The sequence below is a fragment of the Eschrichtius robustus genome, chromosome 13 (genome assembly GCF_028021215.1).
Source record: "Eschrichtius robustus isolate mEscRob2 chromosome 13, mEscRob2.pri, whole genome shotgun sequence".
In the NCBI taxonomy this organism is placed as follows: Eukaryota; Metazoa; Chordata; class Mammalia; order Artiodactyla; family Eschrichtiidae; genus Eschrichtius; species Eschrichtius robustus.
This window is the reverse complement of record NC_090836.1, coordinates 44,523,007-44,544,070: the sequence shown is the minus strand read 5'-3', so window position 1 is coordinate 44,544,070 and position 21,064 is coordinate 44,523,007. Positions and strand designations below refer to the sequence as shown.

Sequence of the window (21,064 nt, the reverse complement as noted above, 5' to 3'; positions counted from 1 at the left end):
TCAGCCCCAGCTCTGGAGCTCAGGCGATAACTGGGGGCAGCCCCTCCCTCCCGCCATGGGAGAGGAGACTCCCCTGACCCACAGGGCCCCTCCCTCTCTTCCAGGGGCGATGGGGCAGGAGTGTCTGTGGAGCCCAGGAGCCGGGAAAAGATAAAAAAGCCATCAGTGGCCCAGCAGCTCACCGTGCTCCTTCCCAGCTCTCCTGGCCTGCGCTCCAGCCCTGCTGCAGCCATGAGGTCCTCCGTGTCTCAGCAGACGTACTCCACCAAAGGGGCCTTCAGCTCTAACTCTGCCAGCGGAGGGGGCGGCTCCCGGGCCCCCAGCAGCATCAGCTGGGTGACCATGTCCCGGAGTGGTGGCAGCGGTGGGAGGGCCCGCTGTGGCCCCAGCACGGGCGGCTTTCGCAGCCGGAGCCTCTATAACTTGGGGGCCAGCAAGAGCATCTCGGTCAGCGTGGCTGGAGGGACCTCATCTGGACAGGCCCTGGGAGGCTTCGGCCTTGGTGGTGGGGCCTATATGGGCCTGGGGGCTGGCAGGCAGACGTTCGGGCCCGCCCGTCCTCCTGGAGGCATCCAGCAGGTCACTGTCAACCAGAGCCTGCTGACCCGCCTCAACGTGGAGATCGACCCGGAGATCCAGCGGGTGCGCACTCAGGGGCTGGAGCAGATCGAGACCCTGAACAACAAGTTTGCCTCCTTCATCGACAAGGTGGGCCAAGGTGGAAGGAGGCAGGGAGGGGCCATGGAGTGCAAGCCAGGCCCCTAAGAGAGGATGGGCTGGGCGGAGGCTGGTGCAGCCCACGTGCACTGGGGCCGGAGTGGATGGAATGACCTTTGGAGCCCTTCTGGCCTGAGCGTGGGACGCCTGGACCCGAATGGCTGGACCGTCTTTATTGTAGTTGATGGTGAATCTTGAGTCCACTCACGAGGCCTGTTGGCCCAGCCTAGCTTGACTGTGTTGCAGCCTCTCTTATAGTCGTCATTAATGGGGTTACCCAGCAGCCTTGCCGCCCAATTAAACAGCAGATTGTCCTCATTGCTCTTCTTAGTGGGGTGGCCCTTGCTGCCTCTTGTTGTTTTATAGCTGGGAAAACTGGCTCAAGTGTCAAGTCTCCAAGGAACCCCATCGGTTGCCTGTTCTCTTACTTTTGGAGGAGGTCTAAGGACAAAGATGTGATCAGGACACAATGGTGGGGGGGGTCCTAGGGGAAGTCTCCTTTTCCCTTCTCCAATTCTTCCTCGCTGTTCCAACCAAGGAGCTCATTTTGGGGTGGATGATGAGCATGGTGGTCACCAGGTCACCGTGACCCGGGGATATGCACTTTGATCTGCCCCAGATCGGGAGTGTCCTGACTCCTCCTCTGGCCCTCAGGCCAACTAGGGAAGCTCTTGTAGTCATCTCTGGCATTTCCAGGTCCACTTTGCTGCATTGTCTACCTCTACCCCGAGCCCCCACAGGCAGTGGGACCACGATGAGGAAAATCCTGGTGGCTGACCATACCTTGGTTCAGTGATTTGTGGGTTCCCAAAGGATATTCATGTCCCCTTTCTCATATGATACCCACAGTGTCTCATGAGAAATCAGTCTAGGTGATAGCGTGTTCCTTTTTTTTTTTGAAGGATTATTTATTTATTTATTTACTTATTTTTGGCTGCGTCGGGTCTTGGTTGCAGCATGCAGGCTTCTCTCTAGTTGTGGCGTGCGGGTTTTTTTTCCTCTCTCTAGTTGTGGCGCGCGGCCTTAGTTGCCCTGCGGCATGTGGGATCTTAGTTCCCTGACCAGGGATCGAACCTGCGTCCCCTGCATTGGAAGGTGAATTCTTTACCACTGGACCACCAGGGAGGTCCCGTGTGTCCATTTTTAAGAAGAGAAAATTGAGGTCTGGAGAGATTGAGTGATTTGCCCAGGATCGTACAGGTACCTGGAGGCAGAGGTAGGCCTGGGACTCAAGTTCGTGGCATAAAGAGGTCTTTTTGTCACTGCTGCGTAGTGCCCTGGGGCCATGTGACTGTGGGCCTAGGGTGCTGTGGAGGTGGGATCTGGAGAGACCTGATGGCAAAGGGTGAGGCAAGCTGTTCCGCCCACCTCCTCACCTTCTCCCCTAGTGACTTTTGTTTCTTTTGTGGGACTGTCCCAGAGGTCAAACAAGCAAAACCTTCTCAGACTCTCAGAACCATGGTCTGGGAGCTGGGGCCTGACAGGTTGTCCGTGTCTGGTATCCTGGAACCCTGGCTGGGCAGAGAACCCCCCTGGGGGCCATTAAGTTCACACCATGAGCACCCTTCTGAATCTGTAGAAATAGGGCTGGGCATCCATATTTTAAGAATTAAAAAAATGTCAAATTTTCAGAAAAGTTGCAATAATGGTACAACATATTCCTATATTTCCTTTCACCCAGATTCACCAATTTTTAGCATTTTGTCACATTTGCTTTCTTTCTCTCTCTCTCTGTATGTATATTTGTATATATCCATATGTACCTATATATACACGTATATTATATATGCATCTGCATTAAAAAATTTGATTTTGATGCAGAATTAGGGTTCAGAAACATTGATCTAGTTTGATTTACCCAGGACAAGTGAGAAAGGGAGACCCAGGAAGAAGTGACTTGACTCCTGAGTCGAATGACTGACTTAGCTGGGCTTTTTTTTTTTTTTTTTTAATTAATTTATTTATTTTGGCCACGTGGGTCTTTGTTGCTGCGTGTGGACTTTTTCTAGTTGCTGTGAGCGGGGACTTCTCATTGCGGTGGCTTCTCTTGTTGCAGAGCACGGGCTCTAGGTGTGCGGGCTTCAGGAGTTGTGGCATGCGGGCTCAGTAGTTGTGGCTTGTGGGCTCTAGAGCACAGGCTCAGTAGTTGTGGCTCACGGGGTTAGTTGCTCCGCGGCGTGTGGGATCTTCTCAGACCAGGGCTCGAACCCATGTCCCCTGCATTGGCAGGCGGATTCTTAACCACTGCGCCACCAGGGAAGTCCCGGAGCTGGGCTTTTATGTTTATTAACTCTTTAGAGTCCTTGTCATTGGATTGGACTGTCTTTTCCAGCAAAGATTGTTCCCTCAGGAACTCCTTCCCACGCAAGACATAGGCCCTGCACTGCCCTGTGGTGTCCTGGTCAAGACAGATGGTGATGATGGGCCGGGTCCTTGGTCCCTCCTGGGCCTGGGGATGGCGCCAGCCACCCTTCTTGCTCTGGCTCAGGTGCGGTTCCTCGAGCTGCAGAACAAGGTGCTGGAGAACAAGTGGGCGCTGCTACAGGAGCAGGGCCAGAAATCGGGCATCACCTGGAACAATCTGGATGGAGCCCCTCTTTGAGTACTTCATCAACAACCTATGGGGGAAGCTGAACAACTTCCAGAGCAAGCAGGGGAGGCTGGACTCAGAGCTGAACAACGTGCAGGATCTCGCTGAGGACTTCAGGAGCAAGTGAGGAGGGCTGGACAGGCTGGGGCCATGTGGGGATGGGGAGGGGCCAGCATGGGACATCTCCCCAGAGAGGACCACTCTATTCTTGGGTCCAGGGACCCAGCTGGGGGAGTGTCCGGACAGAGCTGCTTCCCTCGGGGGCTCAGGTCCTGGACCCATTGCCTCCTGGAGGATTGTCACACTGTGTAATATTGTAATATAAAAAAAATTATAAGGTAGGGAGAAAAGTGTAATGAACATTTATGTTCTCATTACCCAGCTTTAATAATTGTCTACTCATAGCCAATTTTATTTTGTCTACACCCCTAGTCACTCGCTTTTCCTCTTCCCTTATTGTCTTGAAGTAAATCTCAGCCATCATGTCATTTCATTCACAACTATTTTTACTGGATATATTCATATAGTTCATCTGCATAACGTGACTTAATAACACACAAACACAATGCCCTGAGAGCACCTAAATCTTTTAAAACAATAATCCTCAGTATCACCAACGATCCAATCAACAATTGAATTTCCAATTGTTCCATAAATGTCATAAATTTTAAAAATACAGTTTGTTTGAATCAAGATGCAAATAAGGTTCACATATTATGATTGGTTGATCTGTATATTTATGAGTTTAAGGTATAAACTTTCATAACTTTTCCCATTGCTTGACACTGGCAATTTCTAAACCTTAAAGTCCCTGCAAAAGCAGTTGGAGAGAAGTTGGTGTTTTCAATGACATCCTGTTGTAGAAAGTGAATGCAAAGGTTAATCATTGTTGACACATCTTCAACCTGTTCCCATAAAGCCTCCCAAGCGCTCTGATCCAAAGAGATGGCTGCTCTCAATTGCCATATTATTGCGCAAATACTGTGCTCATTTCCTCAAAGGAGGTGGGAGGAATGTTTAAAGACTGTATCCTTGTTTCTTCATTGGTTGGCTGCATTACCGAACTGCTCCCCAAAGGTGTTCTTGGCCATGGTGGGACCCATCAGGGCTTCCTTAAAGCCAACTGGGTTCAATGTCTTAAAAGGCAGAACTGGGCGGAGCCTGGGCTGAGTCTTCCCTGTGTAACAGGTATGAGAATGAAAACAACAAGCGCGCTGCCGCAGAGAACGAGTCTGTGGTGCTCAAGAAGGTGAGCAAGGTGGCAGGGAGTGGGGGCAGGTGGTCTTCGGCTGCCAGGGTGCTGGGCTGACTCGGAGAGTGGCGAGAGCCCTGGGGGCTGAGCCAACCGCCCTGCTCTCTCTCTTGCCCCCAGGATGTGGATGCTGCATACATGGGCCAAATGGATCTGCACAGCATGATAGACATCCTGATAGAGGAGATGGAGTTCTTGAGGCATCTTTATGAAGGAGTAAGATAGCCAATGGACAGGGATACTTGCATTCACATACAGCTTTGGGGATTCCCCCTGGAAGGCTGATCAGAATTCACTAGTGCAGGGGCTTCCCTGGTGGTGCAGTGGTTAAGAATCCGCCTGCCAATGCAGGGGACACGGGTTCGAGCCCTGGTCCGGGAAGATCCCACATGCCGCAGAGCAACTAAGCCCGTACGCCACAACTACTGAGCCTGCGCTCTAGAGCCTGTGAGCTACAACTGCTGAAACCCCTGTGCCTAGAGCCCGTGCTCCGCAACAAGAGAAGCCACCGCAGCGAGAAGCCTGCGCACCGCAACGAAGAGTAGCCCCCGCTCGCCGCAACTAGAGAAAGCCTGTGCGCAACAACGAAGACCCAATGCAGCCAAAAATAAATAAATAAATTAATTAATTAAAAAAAATAAATAAAAGACCAAACTCATTTAAAAAAAAAAAAAAAAGAATTCACTAGTGCAACTTAATTGATAGAATATAGCACCTGGACCTTTAATCAATACTCGCTTCCATTTTTATGTGCTTATGATGGGCCAGGAACTGAGCTAAGCTTTTTACATAATCCTCGCAACAACTCCATAATATAGATTCTATTATTGTCTCCCTTTTACAGTCAGGGACACTGAGGCTCTGAGTAACTTGCCCTTGGTCACACAACTAGTTAGAGGCAGTTCTGAAATTAAAACCTGGTCCTTGGACTGTTATACTGTTCCTCTTCTTGCCCAGTTTGTAATGGAGCAAGGGATATAGGAGCAGAGATGGGCAGAGAGTGGGGACTGAAATTCCATGTTAGAGCAGGAGGTGAGGTGTGGGTAGCAGGTAGATCACAGAATCTAGGAGGGGTCCCAGGAAACAAGGGGGCTTTGAAGACTAAGGTAAGAGGGTTGAACTTGACATGAGTTGATGATAGACTCTTAGATTCAGTAGGGAGCCCAAGGCCAACCTTATGCTCAGAATAAGAGCCCCTTCTCTAATATCCCTGACGGGGAGCATGTAACCTCTACCTGAATACTTCTAGAGGCAGGGAGCTCACTCTTTTTTAGGGCAGGCATTTCCATTGTTGAACAACCATATTGGAAAGCTGACTTGAATCTTCTTCCCATGACTTCTGCTCTTGTTTGGCCCTGATTCTGCCCTCTGGGCTGCACGTATCCAATTGTCTTCCATGTGACACATGTCTGTCATATGACAACAATTTAGTGGTCGGGATGATTAGTGAACTGACATTTGTGGCATGTGAGAAAGTTGGGGAAATAGCATCCTTAGTCCAGAATCCAGAAAACAGAGAGGTGGGGAGGAAGGTTACAGATACAGACTTCTCTTCATGCAGCCTAATATTGTACTAGTTTATGTGTTATTTTTAGAAGCCATTTCACAATGTTTGCCCCTTAAAAGCTCCCTGGGTTTTTTTTACGTGAATGCCTTCAAGTGAGACATGCATCCCCTGTCCTCCAACTTTCTGTATTTGGGCAGCTGAATTTTTGAAACTGAACGCAAGAGTTAATGACTCCCCTTTTTCCTGTGAAATGTCATTGTGGTTTCATCCCATCATTTTAGGTCACTGTGGGTGCTTTGAAACTTGATTCTCCTATCCATATATTGGAGGTGTCCAAGTGGATAAGTGGATATATTACTGACGCCCCAGCTTCGGGTTATCTGCAGACCTGATAAACTTTCAGTTTAGTTATTTTACAACATTTCAGTGTAAATCATTGATAAAACACATTAAGGCAGACAGAGACAAGAAAAGAGTCCTCATCCAAGAACTAGATCTTCATTGGTGCCTTCCCACCAGGCTGATCTCATCACTCCACTAATAAATAATTTGTGTTTCAAGTGGCTCAGTTATTTTAAAATCCAGTTAACCACATCATCATCTGGCCCACATTTTTCTGTCTTACTTTTAAGAATGTCAGAAAAAAAGCATTTCCAAAGAGAGGGAAAAAAAGCCGTCTTCCAAAAAAAGTCTTGGTCAAACAGCATCCGTGGCATCCTTTGGTAACACAGCCATGGAAGAAAATCTATTTGGTTTGACTTTTCCTTAGGGAAGTCTTGCTGGCTCCATGCCTCTCACACACATTTTAGAATTCATTCTGGAGGTTCATAGGAGATTGATATCAAATTTAACTTGGAGAAGTCTGAATCTCTCCCCTTTGAAAATGAGGACCTTTTCCTGTTTCAGGTTCTGGAAACTCTTCTACTGTCTATATTTCTCATGGATCTCCAGGGGTGTTTATTCCCTTGGCCATGGCCATGGGGTCCTAGGATTTGCTCCTCTGGCCTGGACCCCTGAGATTCCCAACAAGGCCAAGGCCTCTCATACCCTCAGTGTCTGTCTTGGCTTCCATTTCTTCTCAAGCATCCTGTCCTTTCCAGTTTGATGACTGTTTTCTTGATGGGAAAGAGCAAATGACATAGCAGTTGAGTTGCTGGCTTTGCCTGGGTCTTCTGTAGGGTTAGCCCAATGCTGCCTCCCTGTTCTTCTCACCTAGAGCTTATCTAATGACCCCTGGCCACTGGCCTTAGCGTTTTTCCGAGTTCAGCCTTGGCTGTGTTGTTCCCCTTCAAACATCTCTACATGCCTGTCGGGATGAGCTCGTTGGGGAGTGTTCTGTGCCATGATGCTGATTTCTTAGGTGCCTCCCCAGTTTCTTCTTTAGTAGGATCACTGATGGGCATTCACCATCCGGGGCTTCCTTATTCTCCTCTCTTAGGGTGGTCTCTCTTTTAGGACAGGTCAAGGGTGCCTAGCTCCTCTTCTCTGAATGGGTAGGAACTGGCTTTCCTACTGTCTCAGAAAGCTTTCCTTTCCTTTGCTGTTCCCTGCCCATTTGACACACGTTGCTGAATACCTTCCACACGACCACAGAAGGACAGTCTGCCTCTGTGGGTTACCATGTGATGAGAGCCATGTTGGGACAGGGACAAGGTGCATGGGGCAGGCTGTGGCTGACCCTCCCTGGGAGGTCTGGGGGCATTTCAGAGGAGACAGCATTCGTGTTGGATTTTGAAGGAAGGGCGGGACTTCTGCAGGAGGAGCAAGGAGGGTCTGCCAGCCAGGGCCCCAGCCTGTGCCATGACGCGGAAGAACCAAAGAGCACGGTGTGTTTGGGGAGCAGCAGGTGACCCGGCATCAAGTGTGTGGGAGAAATGGATGAGGAGGTGAACAGGGAAGGCGAGCTGGAACCATGCCAGGGTCACTTCCGGTCAGAGTTCCTCACGTCTATGGGCACCTTCTTGTAGGGGGAAGAGTGAAGGTCGGAGCAGTCATTCCCTTTCTTGCATACCAGGCGTGATGGCTAACACTGCACTTGGTAATCGATTTCACGGTCTGGTTTTGGTCAAGCCAGTTCTCAAGGAAATCCAGAAGGCCAACCACCAATCCCTGGTGTGTTGTACAGGGCAGGAAAGTTACCTCGTGGCTTCCCTCTGTTCTGGGGGCTCCCTCCGGGATCCAGCTCCAGTGCCATCACTTCGCCCCTCTGGCTCCTTTTCCCATGAGTGGGTGCTCCCTACCTGCTCTTCTCCTGTCAACCCTCTACTTGATTCACTCTTCACAGCAGCCTATGAGAGAAGTACTATTTTCATCCCCATCTTGCAGATGAGGACATGGAGGCACAGAGTGATTAAGTAACTTGGCTAAGGTCACACAATTAGTAAGTAGCTGAGTCGGGTATGCAATCCAAGAAGCTTGGTTCCAGAGCCCAACAACTGGGTTATGCTGTTTTATAGAAAAAAAAATTGAGAAGCAGGGGTACTGGAGCTGGAGAGATATCTGAGGCAATCTAGTCCAAACGTTTCTTTCTCTCTCTCTCTCTTTTTTTTGGTCACACCACGCAGCTTGTGGGATCTTAGTTCCCTGACCAGTGATTGAACCCGGGCCCCGGGCAGTGAAAGCACGGAGTCCTAACCATTGGACTGCCAGGGAATTCCCCAAACGTTTCATTCTATAGGTGAGAAAACGAGCTGAGAGAGGGGAAGAACTTGCTAATGACAAAGTAGAACAAAGAAACAAATTTTTTCAGGTGGTAATCAGATTTTTTAAAAAAATTGAAGTCTAGTTAATTTACAATGCTGTGTTAGTTTCACGTGTACAGCAAAGAGATTCAGTTATACATATCTTAACAGAGAAATAATTTTATTGAAATTATATTTACAGCTTAAAAAATAGAGACAGTTTTATCAAGTAACAAAACTCAAAGATTATACTATGGACCAGGAAGATCCGCTAATGATGTGTATGTTACTTAGAAATACTTGTGTAAAGCTGGGCATGGCCTGGACACGGGCTTTCCATGCTGAATTCCTGGAGCCTCAGGACCCCAGGGGCTGCTCTCAGGGGGTCCAGGGAGAGGCCAGCATGGAAGAAGGTTCACGGTTCCCTCCTCTGCACCAATCAGAGCATCTCTCCTTTTACTTGGTTATCAAATGGGGCTGTGCATATGTTTTTGATGACAAGAATGGTTTTGCTGTCAAAACATGTTGGGTAACCCCTGCTGACACATGCCCGGGGAGCGGGGGGAGACCAAGAATGCTCTCTACCCCTGGGAAATGGGGGACCTTGTGTACAGACCCCCCCTTCCCGATTCTAAGGGCTCCCCACCCTCTCTCTGCCCTCACTGTCCCCTCGCCGAAATGCTGACTGGTCTTCTTCTGCAGAGTCTCTGATCCCCAAGTTGGCTCTGGCTCCCCACGGAGTGACTCTGGGGCGGCTGAGGCTGGGTGACTGAGCGGGGTGAGGGCACAAACCTGGTCAGGACAGGCGGAGGTGCTTTCCCACACCACGCACCAGGTGTTGGGCTAAAAGACTTGGGATCCCTGTAATCCCAGGACTGAATGAATGCAAGGGCTTGCCTCCCTCACCCAGAAAACCCTAGGCACACACACCCTCCGTTCCGCTCCACACCCCTGTCAGGTGCTCATCCCTCTTTGGCAAGACGGGGAACGGCTGCCAGTTGAGGAAGGGTCACAGAGGTTAAGAGTGGAACTGTGGATGGGGGGGTGGGAACCTGCTTTTAGCCGTCACTGCCAGGGGGAGTCACCCAGGAGCTGGCCCACGAGCTGCAGGAGGAAATCTTCCCTTTCTCAGGGATGGAAACTCTTCTTTGCCTCTCTCCCTCGAGGATCAACGCTCTCTTGCACACTGAAGGCATGCCTGCCTTCAGTTACTCAGGCTGCCGTTTGAGGATTTTGTGAACTTCTGGCAATTCTGACTTCACAATAGAGCCACAGAATATGGCTCTAGTCCAGAGCTTTCTTCCTGTTTGGTTTGGGTTTATTATAGGATTTGTCATTTAGTTAATTTGGACTTAGTTAGTTGGAGGACACAGAATTGGCCCCCTCAGGACAGTGTCCTATATTATTGGATACTTGTAAGGACAGGGCCACATGATCCAAACAACCAGCCCTGTGGCAAAAGCAAGGACAGAACATGCAGCGTGCTGGCCGAGACCCCGTGGCTCCTCTGATGGACCATAAGCTACAAGTCTGTCTAAGTTGTTGTATAATTGTTTTTCCTGCAGATTCTGATTTACAGCATTGCGGTGCAGAGGTTAAGGTCACAAGCTTTGAAGTTAGACAGACAGGACTGGCCTCCTACCTCCACCACCTCCTAGCTATGTGATCTCAGGCAAGTTACATAACCTCTCGGAGCCTCAGCGGCTGTAGCTCTAAACTGAGCATAGCAACTCCTCTTTTTTGCAGGGTTGTTGTGAGGAAAGGAACCCCTACACGAAAAGCACCCAGTGTCCAGCACGTGATGGCAGCTCTATATGAGAGTTCCTGCTACGTGGAAAGCAAGGCAGGCTTTCCTTCATCTAAATTTTTGTCTCAGGGATGGTGTCTGCCTCAACTTAGAGTTAGCTTGATGAGAAGTACCTCAATTGGGGATCCTTGGTTTGGGTGCCCCACAGGCACAAAATAAGATTGATTGTATATTATAGATTATTTCCCTTAAAGTCCCTTCCACCCCCGCTGGCTTTCTGTTTTAGGCACTGGACACAACTTAAGGACACAGCATTTCCTCCTAGTATTGGGGTGTCACAGCTACAGACTACAAGACACAATGGACACATCACGAGATGCCTTGAGGCTGCACCCTGCAGATGCAAACCCTCCTCCTAGCCCATGAAAGTCCTTATCAACCCCCAGGGGCAGCTGGGAGGATAGAGCCGTGAGTGGCAGGTGCAGAGACCCAGCTGAGGCATCCAGGGGTCTGAGCTCTGGGCTCCCACTCAGGCTGTGGTCCTGGCCACCTCCCACCTCCTCTCAGGGCAGGAAAGCAATCAGATCTCAGCTCCTCCAAAGGGTGGCTCCAGGTGTCCCCTGTTGCTACAGCTGCAGCCTCAGCCGTGCACACCAGGGTGGAAATCGGTGGACCCTGGGATGCCAGTGCCCTCAAAGCCTCCTTGACCTGAACGGTTGGTTCAATCAGGTTTGTTCAGGTGCCCAGTTCTGGATTGGCCGCTGCACAAATTAGACAAACTAGCTTCACACCAGGCAGGATGGTACGGGTGAGACGCCAGGGAGGGCAGAGCCTTTGGGAGCAGACTGATGTGGGTTCGGGTCCTGGCTCCATCACATGCTACTGTGTGACCCTGGGCGGCTACTTCACCTCCCCGGGGCTTCCAAGTCATCAATTGTAAGCACGGCTGTGATACTGACTGCAGAGAGCTTTTAGGAAGATTACATGATCACATGTATACAGAGCGTTCAGTACAGTGCCTGGCACGAAGTTGGCACTCAATAAATACTCATTGAAAGGATGAGAGGATATTCAACCTTGTCCCTCGTAGGAGGTAGTCCTGGCTCTAGAATGCTCACTTACTACAGGTGGACGGACCATCCCTTTGGCTCTCTCCCATGGACCTTTGATGGGGCTCAGGGGGTCTCCTGTCCTCCCTGCCACAGCACTTCCACCCACTCTCCATTTACTTAGAGGTCACCTAGGCAGGGGCAGGGAGAGCCCAGCAAAGGCTGAAGTAGATGGGGACAGAGGGTGGGGTGCAGCTCAGAGGTAGAGGGAAGAAGAGGGCAGGGAGAGGCAATGAGGGTGGAGGTGGGGAGAGAGGAGCTGGCCAGAGGAGAGAGCTCCCAGCCAGTCCAGCCTCCCCCACAACCCTGTCCCCAAGACCTGCATCCACTGACCACCCTCTTCTCACCCCATGGGCCCGCCCTGGTCTCTCTCTTTGCACGGGATGGGCTGCTCATTTTTGTGGTAGCCAGCTTTCATTCGGTCAGGGTCAGCTCAGGCCTGTGGGAACTATGTAGGCCCTCATCACTGCTGTTCCCCAGATTTGGAATAGCAGTCTCATTAGGGATTGAAAAGAGGGATGAGGATTCATCTAATTTCTCCTCAGAAGTGGCAATGGCAAAGCCCGGGCGGGATAAGAATGAATGCCTACTGACCTACTACGTACCACGCACTGTAGATACATCATCTCACGATCTATGAGGCAGGCGTCCCATATGATAGATGAGAGGATGGGTTGAATGGGTTCAGAGAGGTTAGGTGACCTGCCCAAGACTGCACAGCCAGTTAGTGGCAACAGGCGGGATTTGAACACAGATCTGTTGCACTCAGTGGGGAAGAATTTAAGTTCGAGCTTAAAACTAGGGTTTTGTATTTGAAAACATTGCTCTGGGAAGAGGCTCATAGGTTTCACCATTCTGCCAAAGGGGTCCCCAGCACCTTGGAACAAGAAGTTCCAAGCTCCTGCCCTGAATGCCGGGACCATTATGGGAAAACAGAACATGGCCTGTTCCGGTGGAGCCAAGCAAACAACTGGGCAGTAAACTGAGTAGCATGGCGCACACAATAAGCACCCAGCCTGGAGAACGCTGACCTAGAATCCTGCCAACCCAGACTGGAAGCCCCGAGAAGGAATGTGAGTCTTGAGGGCCCAAGGCAGAGTCACCTTTCTTCTGTCCCCAGCTCCACGCCTGGCACATAGTAGGTTCTCAATAACTGTGTGTCAAGTCGAGGTGAGTCTTGACCTAGGTTTGGAAGGCTAGAAGGCTGGAATATGGATTTCCCCTTTTGTATGACTGCATGGGGCCAAGTGCACATGGAAGAAGAGTAATGATAGTGACAAATAGCCGTGCAGCCTCTGACAGTTTACAAAGCACTCATTCTTCTTAATCTCAGGATCTTGACAGAAGGTGAAGGCAAATATTTGTAGCATTTCCAATTTATGGGTGAAGCAACTGAGCCCCAGAGAATGACGTGCGGCAGGTTTGCAGAGCGTGCATTTGAAGTCAGACCCACAGTTTCCACATTCTGTGGAGTGAGCGACAGAGCGATGGGTTGTCTTGTCTGGAGCAGGGAGGCCCCTGGAGGCTGGTGAGATGGGAGTACAGTGGGTGGGGGGCCTGTGACCCAGGAGGCCCTGTGTCACCGGTTCAGCTTCTCCCGGCGGAGATCGTGCCCTCTGAATGACTTCTGTAGGTGTGTTTGTGACATGCTCAGCAGGTGTCAGAAGGATGGGCCAGTGCCAAAGGCCAAGCCCAGGGGTGTTTCAGATTTTTCCCTTTATGCCCCTGCAACCAAGCCCTGCTCTCCAGCACATATAAGAGACCCAGGCTACGGCTGTGGCAGTCAGTGGCCTGGCCCTTCTCGCTTCTCCCTGACAACTCTGAGTGTGTTCCTTTCTCTCCAGCCATGCTCATCAGACAGCAGTGTGGCCGAGGCGGGCCCCGGGGCTTTAGCTGTGGCTCAGCCATCGTAGGTGGAGGCAAGAAGTCTGCTTTCAGCTCGACCTCCATGTCTGGGGGCACAGGCTGCTTCTCCTCTGGGGGCTTCAGCAGCAGAAGCCTCTGCAACCTCGGGGGAAACAAGAGCATCTCCATCGGCACAGCTGGGTGCTGGCGAGGCACTGGGTTTGGGGCTGCTGGAGGTTTTGGGGCTGCTGGAGGTTTTGGGGCTGCTGGAGGTTTTGGGGCTGGCGGCTTTGGCCCTGGATTCGGGGGCTCCTCTGGTGGATGGGGTGGTGCTGGCTTCCCCGTCTGCCCTCCTGGAGGGATTCAGGAGGTCACCATCAATCAGAGCCTGCTGACGCCACTCCACATGGAGATTGACCCTGAGATCCAGAAGGTCCGGACCGAGGAGCGGGAGCAGATCAAGACCCTCAACGACAGGTTCGTCTCCTTCATTGACAAGGTGAGCTGGCCCCTTGGTCAGATAAGGTGGTAGAAGCCAGGGTTTCTGAGTCCTGGCATCTCAGACCTGAGCCTGCTGCGGACTTGGGAAAACTGTGAACTTCTCTGGGCCACTGTTTCCCACCTAGTTAAGATGAGTCATTACTCTTTCTCTTTTGTCCTGTGGCTGGTGGGAAAACAGGCTGCTCGAAGCAGTTCAATACTTGGATTTCCTCACATGTTATGTGTTACTGGGCAAATCATTCAACTTTTCTGGGTCCAGTCACCCCAGCTATAAAGTGGGTTCCTTGTTTCCCTGCTTCTTCTCAGGTTTTGGTTTCATAAATGATATGGTTAATAATTTAATAGTTAATTAATTATAGTTAATATAATAGCTTAATGACTGGCACTTCTGTTATCAGAGCAGAAGAAAACCAGGCTGGTTTCCCAAATGAGAAAGGGACTGACTCTAATGGCAGATTAGAGTTCCTCGTAGGACCTTGGAAGGTCATTGTGTTCATCCTCTTGACTCTGGGCAAAATTGCTCATCTCTGGGTCTGTTTGAAGAGGATAGGGGATGGCTCTCTGCTTTTCTTTTTGTAGTCCACTTCCCTTCTCCATGCAAGGTCTGGAGGTTCAAGTCTTTTCTGCTGCATGCTGTGCTTCTGTATGATGGATGATAGCAAAGAGATTAGTTCCAGAGAGTCAGTAATCCAAAGATGAATGACTGAATAGATGGTTGCAGCACATTTGGCCCAGGGCGCCCTGGTTCTCTGTGCAGAGAAGTCTTAGTTCTCTTAGATGAATGGGGCAAGAATGAACAATCTTGGAGCAGATCGAGTGGGAATATTTGCTCTTCTTGCTAGTTTGAATTAACCCATAGCAGCTTAAAAGGGCTTTATTGTGACTCTAGGACCTATAGATGGGAAAGTAGGACCAAGGGTTGGGTGCTTCCTTGTCTAATCTCCCTTCGTCAGTTTAAGTTCAAACTGTGATCAGTCACCCTTACCTGCTTTTCTTTCAATTCTGAAGCACCTAAAGTGGAAATATCATGCCAAACCTTGGTTTATCTGGCTAGATCTCTTCCTAGAGGGAAAGTTCAGGGAAGTCCCCTTGCAGCAGTGAGTCTATGAGACTCAGAATATGTCTGGGGCTTGATCTTAAATATTTATACTCAGTTGTGCACAGGTTCACAGGGACACACCAGGTGCATTTATAAGAAAGCTTGTTTAAAACATCTTCAGTGAATTTATCATTCCTTTGCCTTGGGTCAGGATCACTTTGAATGCAATAGCCCTTAGGCTGTGGTTGTATCTCCTAAATTTGTTTTATTTTATTATTTCATAGAAGTTCAGTATTCTCAGCAACTCGTCCCTTCTCAGTAACTCTGGATCCCTGTGGTTGGGAAGTTGTTCTTGCTGCACAGTCAGGCCCCGATGCTTGGGCTCTGCTCTGCTCTTCCCAACACACATGGCCCACTTGCTGCTATGGAGCGGGGCTGCCATGTTGACCCCAGCAGATAGTGCCTGGAGTTGCAACGTGGTGGCCCTACTCGGATGGCTCTTGGGCTCCCTGGTTAGCATCGATTGACTGGGATGGTGTTGGCCAGCCCTCCTGCCAGAGATTCAGGTCCTCATCGGTCGGTTGGTGCTTGTGTTAAATACAGGTGCGGTTCTTAGAGCAGCAGAACAAGGTTCTAGAGACCAAGTGGAACCTCCTTCAGCAGCAGACGACAACCACATCCAGCAAAAACCTTGATCCCTTCTTTGAGGCCTACCTCAGTGCCCTGAGGAAGCAGTTGGATAACTTGACCAACAACAAAGGACGCCTGCAGTGTGAGCTGAAGATCATGCAGGACAGCGTGGAGGACTTCAAGGCCAAGTATGTGGGGAGGGGATGCGACAATCTGCCCAGCCATGCCCCAGGACCCCCGGGCTTCTCTTCATCATTTAGAATCTCAGGCTCTGAAGAGACCCCCAAAGGGTCAGGGAGGACCTCCAGTCTGTTCCCATGCTTCTACATGGTCACTTTTTTAATGGGGTGAGGTCTAGTAACCCTAAGTTGCCCCAAACAGAAAATGAGTGATGTATTCAGAGAGCTGGGCTTACCATATACAAATAAGATAAAAAACCAAACAGATGGAAAGTAATACAGGAGGGTTGGAAGAATACAGGCTGTAGAGATAGATGGACCTGCTTGGCATACTGATTCCTTCACTTGCTAGCTGTGTGATCTTGGGTGACTTGCTTAACCTCTCTGAACCTTAGTTTTCATCATCTTTAAAATGGCGATAATAGTTCTACTTTATAGGTTGTGAGAATTAAATGAAATTAAATGAGATAGAGAAAGCTGGTAGCATAGTGCCGGCCATAAAATGAACATTGAATGCAGAGTAGCTCTTATTATGCTCATTATGGGATGGAGCTGAGAAAAATACCAGCTCCCTCTCTCAATTCACTCTCACACCAAAGAAAAAGAACTGGAGTATTGGCAACCCTCCTGAGAATTTAATCCACCCAATGGCCAAAGGACAGCCCTTCTATGGAAATAAAATCGACCAGATCATTGCTGGTTCTCCTCCTCACATCTTATCTCTTGCAAACAGTCTTTTTAAAATTTGGTTTTCACTTCTCTGAGTAAACTAGAGTCTAGACTGGTACCTCATACACTGTAATTACTCAATAAATGTAGGTGGAATGAATATCTGTATGAACGTGGGAAAATGTAGCCAATTAGATGTATTTTTCCAGATAGTTAGATGTTTGAAAACCAGCAGGAGAGAGTGAGAAACACTAGCTCACTGTGGGGCTTTTGTCTTTTTTTTTTTTTTTTTTGCATCTTCCCATCCCCAGGTATGAAGATGAGATCAACAAACGCACAGCTGCTGAAAATGACTTTGTGGTCTTAAAGAAGGTAAGGGTTGAAGGAGGGTAGGGATGTGCTTCCACTTCCCTCAGGAGTGGCCTTTGGCTTGAATCATGGGTTCCGTCCATCTCTCTCATCTCCACCCCACTTGGTACTATCCAGATCTCACTGAACTAGGAATTAAGGCTGTGAAAAAAAGCCCATTTGGATAATTAACTTCCATGTCTGCAGGTGGCTTTAGGGGCAGAATAGGCCAAATGAATAGTCCCCCGCCACCTCACCTGGTGCTACCTTGTGTGCCACGTAGCACTCCCTGCCCCCTATTGGAATGCCTGTACCTTGTCTCTTATCCTTCCCCCTCCTCTGCAGGACGTGGACGCCACTTACATGAGCAAGACGGAGTTAGAGGCCAAGGTGGATGCCCGTAATGATGAGATCAACTTCCTGAGGGCCCTCTATGCTGCGGTGAGGACTCCATTTCGCCGCCCTCCCACGATCCCATTCAGGGAAGAGACTCCTCCATCTGTGAGGTTGCTGGTCGGAATTGACTGTTCGTTGAAAGGACTCCAGCTCCCTTACTTCAGGGCCCTGGGCTCTCAGCAAGGTCATGGATAGAAAGGGTTGAAGTGAGAGATTCAACTGAGAGGTCTCAAAACCAGAGGTTGTCTTAGAAGATTAGGTCTAAAGATTGCATGGGATAGAATTTATTGCCGTCCAGCATTTCTCTAGTGAAATAGATCCATTCCCTTCCCTTCCATGCAACATACTCAGGTCCCCCTGACCTGGAGTTGCTTAGGGAGCAGTAAAGACTACAAGCATTGCTTTTCTGTCTTGAGATATCACCAACCACTTGATTTCTACATAGAAATCTACCCCTCCTCCTTCTCTGTACACTTTGGGAATGCCAAGTTGGCTTCCATCTGAGCCTGTGGCATGGCCATTTCCACGGTGATGGCAGGTCTCTGGTGTCAGAGATTAGGGAAGGCTCTCCAGGCGGGCTGATGTGAGACATTTTCCCCGCAGGAACTGGCTCAGATGCAGACCCACGTCAGCGACACGTCTGTCATCCTGTCCATGGACAACACCCGCGACCTGAACCTGGACGGCATCATCGCCGAGGTCCGCACCCAGTACGAGGAGATCGCCCAGAGGAGCAAGGCCGAGGCCGAGGCGCTCTACCAGACCAAGGTGGGTGTCGGGGGTCTCTCAGGAGCCGAGAATGGCTTCTGGGGCTCTGCTTTTGATGTCTGTGAGCAGACGATCATCAGCTCGAGCCCAAGAGAAGTCAGGGGTAAACTGATTCTTCTGGGTGGCACTGATCCTGGTCTGCCTGGAGATAGCATGACATTTTGTATTATCCCTGCCACCTGTGGCTATTCTTGCTGAGTCCACTTGAGAATAGACTCTACCCAAACACCCCTGACCCCTGTTTCCCTGTGTCTCCTGGGTCTTAGGTCCAGCAGCTCCAATCCTCAGTCGAACAACATGGTGACAGCCTGAGGAACACCAAGAATGAGATTTCAGAGCTTAACAGGACGATCCAGAGGCTGCGGGCTGAGATCGAGAATGTCAAGAAGCAAGTATGTGTTACCTCTACCCGGCCTTGGTACAGGGCCAGGGGCCTGATGTCTCCACAGTAGACAAGCAGATAAGGCATCAGACCAGAAGATCTTGAGCTAGTCTGCGGGGGATTTGTAGCTCTTTGCATAAGTCATACCCAGATCTTTTCAGCAATATCCTAGTTAACATGACATGATAACCTCAGCAAATAAGTTTTCTTGGCTCTTTTTCATTGGTTTTGCTCATTTTATCTAATCATTCTGGTGGGGGCATTGGTGGACCCTAGCTGGAGTGAATAAAATGCATAAGAGTCAGGGAAGGTGGGGAGAAGGACAGACAGAATCTTGACATCCTAACCCAAGCAAAGCTGCTACAGGAGAGGGGACAGATTTAGAGGTCTTGACAGCAGGACCCTGGTGATTGCCTGTCCCGTGCCCTTGTCTGCAGTACCAGACTCTGCAGACATCCGTGGCTGATGCAGAGCAGCGTGGCGAGGTGGCCCTGAAAGATGCCTACAGCAAGCGCACAGAGCTGGAGGTCGCCCTGCAGAAGGCCAAGGAGGAGCTGGCCCGGATGCTGCACGAGTACCAGGAGCTCATGAGCGTGAAGCTGGCCTTGGACGTGGAGATCGCCACCTACCGCAAGCTGCTGGAGGGCGAGGAGTGCCGGTGAGGGGGGCGAAGGCAGGGTGGGAACAGGAGGAAGGGAGAGGGTCCAGAGCCATGGCCAGTCTGGGACACCTCTGCTGGACCACTTTCTTCTGTGCTGGTGTGTTATGAATCAGGCCAGTGTTATATAACAGGTTCACATTCAGGCCTCAGATCTGGCTACTGAAGGATGGGAGGGTGCTTGACACCTGCTTGTTGAACGAAGTGTGGCTCCGGGCTTGCTGACGCTCACTGCTCTTTTTGTCGCCCACAGAATGTCTGGAGAATGCCAGAGTGCCGTGAGCATCTGTAAGTACCGTCTGCCCCCGCTGTGGCCGTTTTTTCACCCCGGTTTGGGGTGAGATTCCTGGTTTCCAGCACGGTTGGAACGACCTTGTCCTTGTCTTTCTCCCGCAGCTGTAGTTGGTGGTGCTGCCAGCGCAGGAGGCGTTGGTGGAGGGTTAGGAAGCTGCTCTGGATTTGGCCTGGGTTCTGGCTCCGGAAGTGGTTTTGGGTTTGGCGGTAGTGTTGGTGTCGGCGGCAGTTCCAGCAGCAAGATCACCTCTACCACCACCCTGACCAAGAGATCCCACCGATAGATGAGGTGAGGTCCCTGCAGCCGCTTGAGGCCAGCCTGGCCCAGCCCTGGTGTCTCTGCTTCCTTCACCCCCACCTCCACCCTCCCTTCCTGGGGCTCGTCTTACCAGTGTCACCTCAGTGCCAGGGCGTGGACTCTGCCCTCTTGGAGTTTGGTAGCTTCTTCCTAATTTGGGCTTGCTGACCCAGCTGGAATGGGAGAGGTGTCAGCTGACTCTTCACCTCTCATGGACAGAGGAGAATCCAGCCAGGCACTTCATCTCCAGAATTATTAGGGTCACGTATATCTCCTCCCAGCCCAATGCCGCCTCCTACCAGATCCCGGATCTCCCTCTACATCAGGACCAAACTCCTTCTCCATCACTTGGCAGCAACTGACCCTGCAAGGTCAGGACAAGAGCCACTCAGTACCCTGTCCACCTCTTCTCCTTCTCTCTGTCCATCTTTGGGTGAATCTTCAATAAAAAGCTTTTGTCATTCACTTTGAGCAATCGTGTTTGTTCCTTGGGGAGAAGTCTCCAGAATTCAGGTGAAAGTGAAGGAGGCTGGGGCCTGAGGGATCTGTCTGTCCAAATCAAGGTTATCAGCTCATTTCTCAGATCTCTACTTCTAAGTTGCCCAGATTATGGGGAGAGAAGGGTCATGTGTGGAGCCTGAAGGCTGCCTCCAGAACAGGAGCACAGTCTCAAAGCAACCAACAGTTATCCAAAGATCGCGCGTTGCAGGTAGTCAGGGTGGGGCCGTCTCAGTGCTGAGACCCAGGAGTGTCTGGCGGGAAGGGGTGCAGGTCTGGAGGTGTGGGGTGTAGGGCAGGTATGGGGACAGGCAGTCAGAGGTCTCCACTGAATATAGAACAAGAGGTTAGGGAGCTTATGGAGAGTTTATGCTCAGCGTCTAGCAAGGCCCTGTCTTCATGAAACTCCAGGCATGGGCTTTCCCACCAGGCCAGCAAGGCTTTCGGGAACTTGTTCACAGAATCAACAAGGTCATGATTGTTGGATGGAGAAGTGAAAACATGTCGCTCTCACAGAGCTTTCGTGCTGAGCTCACTTGCCCTTGTCCTCAGGTGATTCTGTCAGAGGTTACGTCTGAGTGTCTGTCCCTGAGTGGTGGGAGAGAGGGGGGCGTGAGGCAGGTCTTTGGGGGCATTGGAGGGTGCAGCTTCCTGTTTGGGGCCAGCCCTGGAGATTCCGGTTGGTTATTCAGAGGTGGGGGTCTGGGTATAGCCTTTGTGGACATCCTGTTTTTATATTGGACCGATTCCAAGATACCTGGAGTATCACAGTCTTCCCTTCTTCAGAGGAAGTCTGCACAGCTCCCCTTGTGCAGTCTGACCTAAATCCCTCCTACTACGGATGCAGACTGCACTCACTCCCCTGGCCATCAATTGGTGCCTCCCACCCTCGACTGACAGGGAGTGCATGCAGACTCCAATCCCTCCACGTGGTGCCTCCCACGGGCCCTTACTAT

The 21,064-nt window shown here is 50.5% G+C and overlaps 1 protein-coding gene across 1 annotated transcript; it reads left to right on the top strand.

The window, feature by feature from the left end:
- Positions 1-231: 231 nt before the first annotated feature.
- On the top strand, positions 232-19,634 carry LOC137775091 (keratin, type II cytoskeletal 79-like). Its single transcript, XM_068560746.1, is given in 10 exon segments — positions 232-708; positions 3,206-3,304; positions 3,306-3,430; positions 4,496-4,556; positions 4,680-4,775; positions 17,814-17,978; positions 18,245-18,370; positions 18,798-19,018; positions 19,272-19,306; positions 19,415-19,634. Coding segments are annotated over 10 exon segments (1,587 nt in total). The 3' UTR covers positions 19,597-19,634.
- Positions 19,635-21,064: the final 1,430 nt, after the last annotated feature.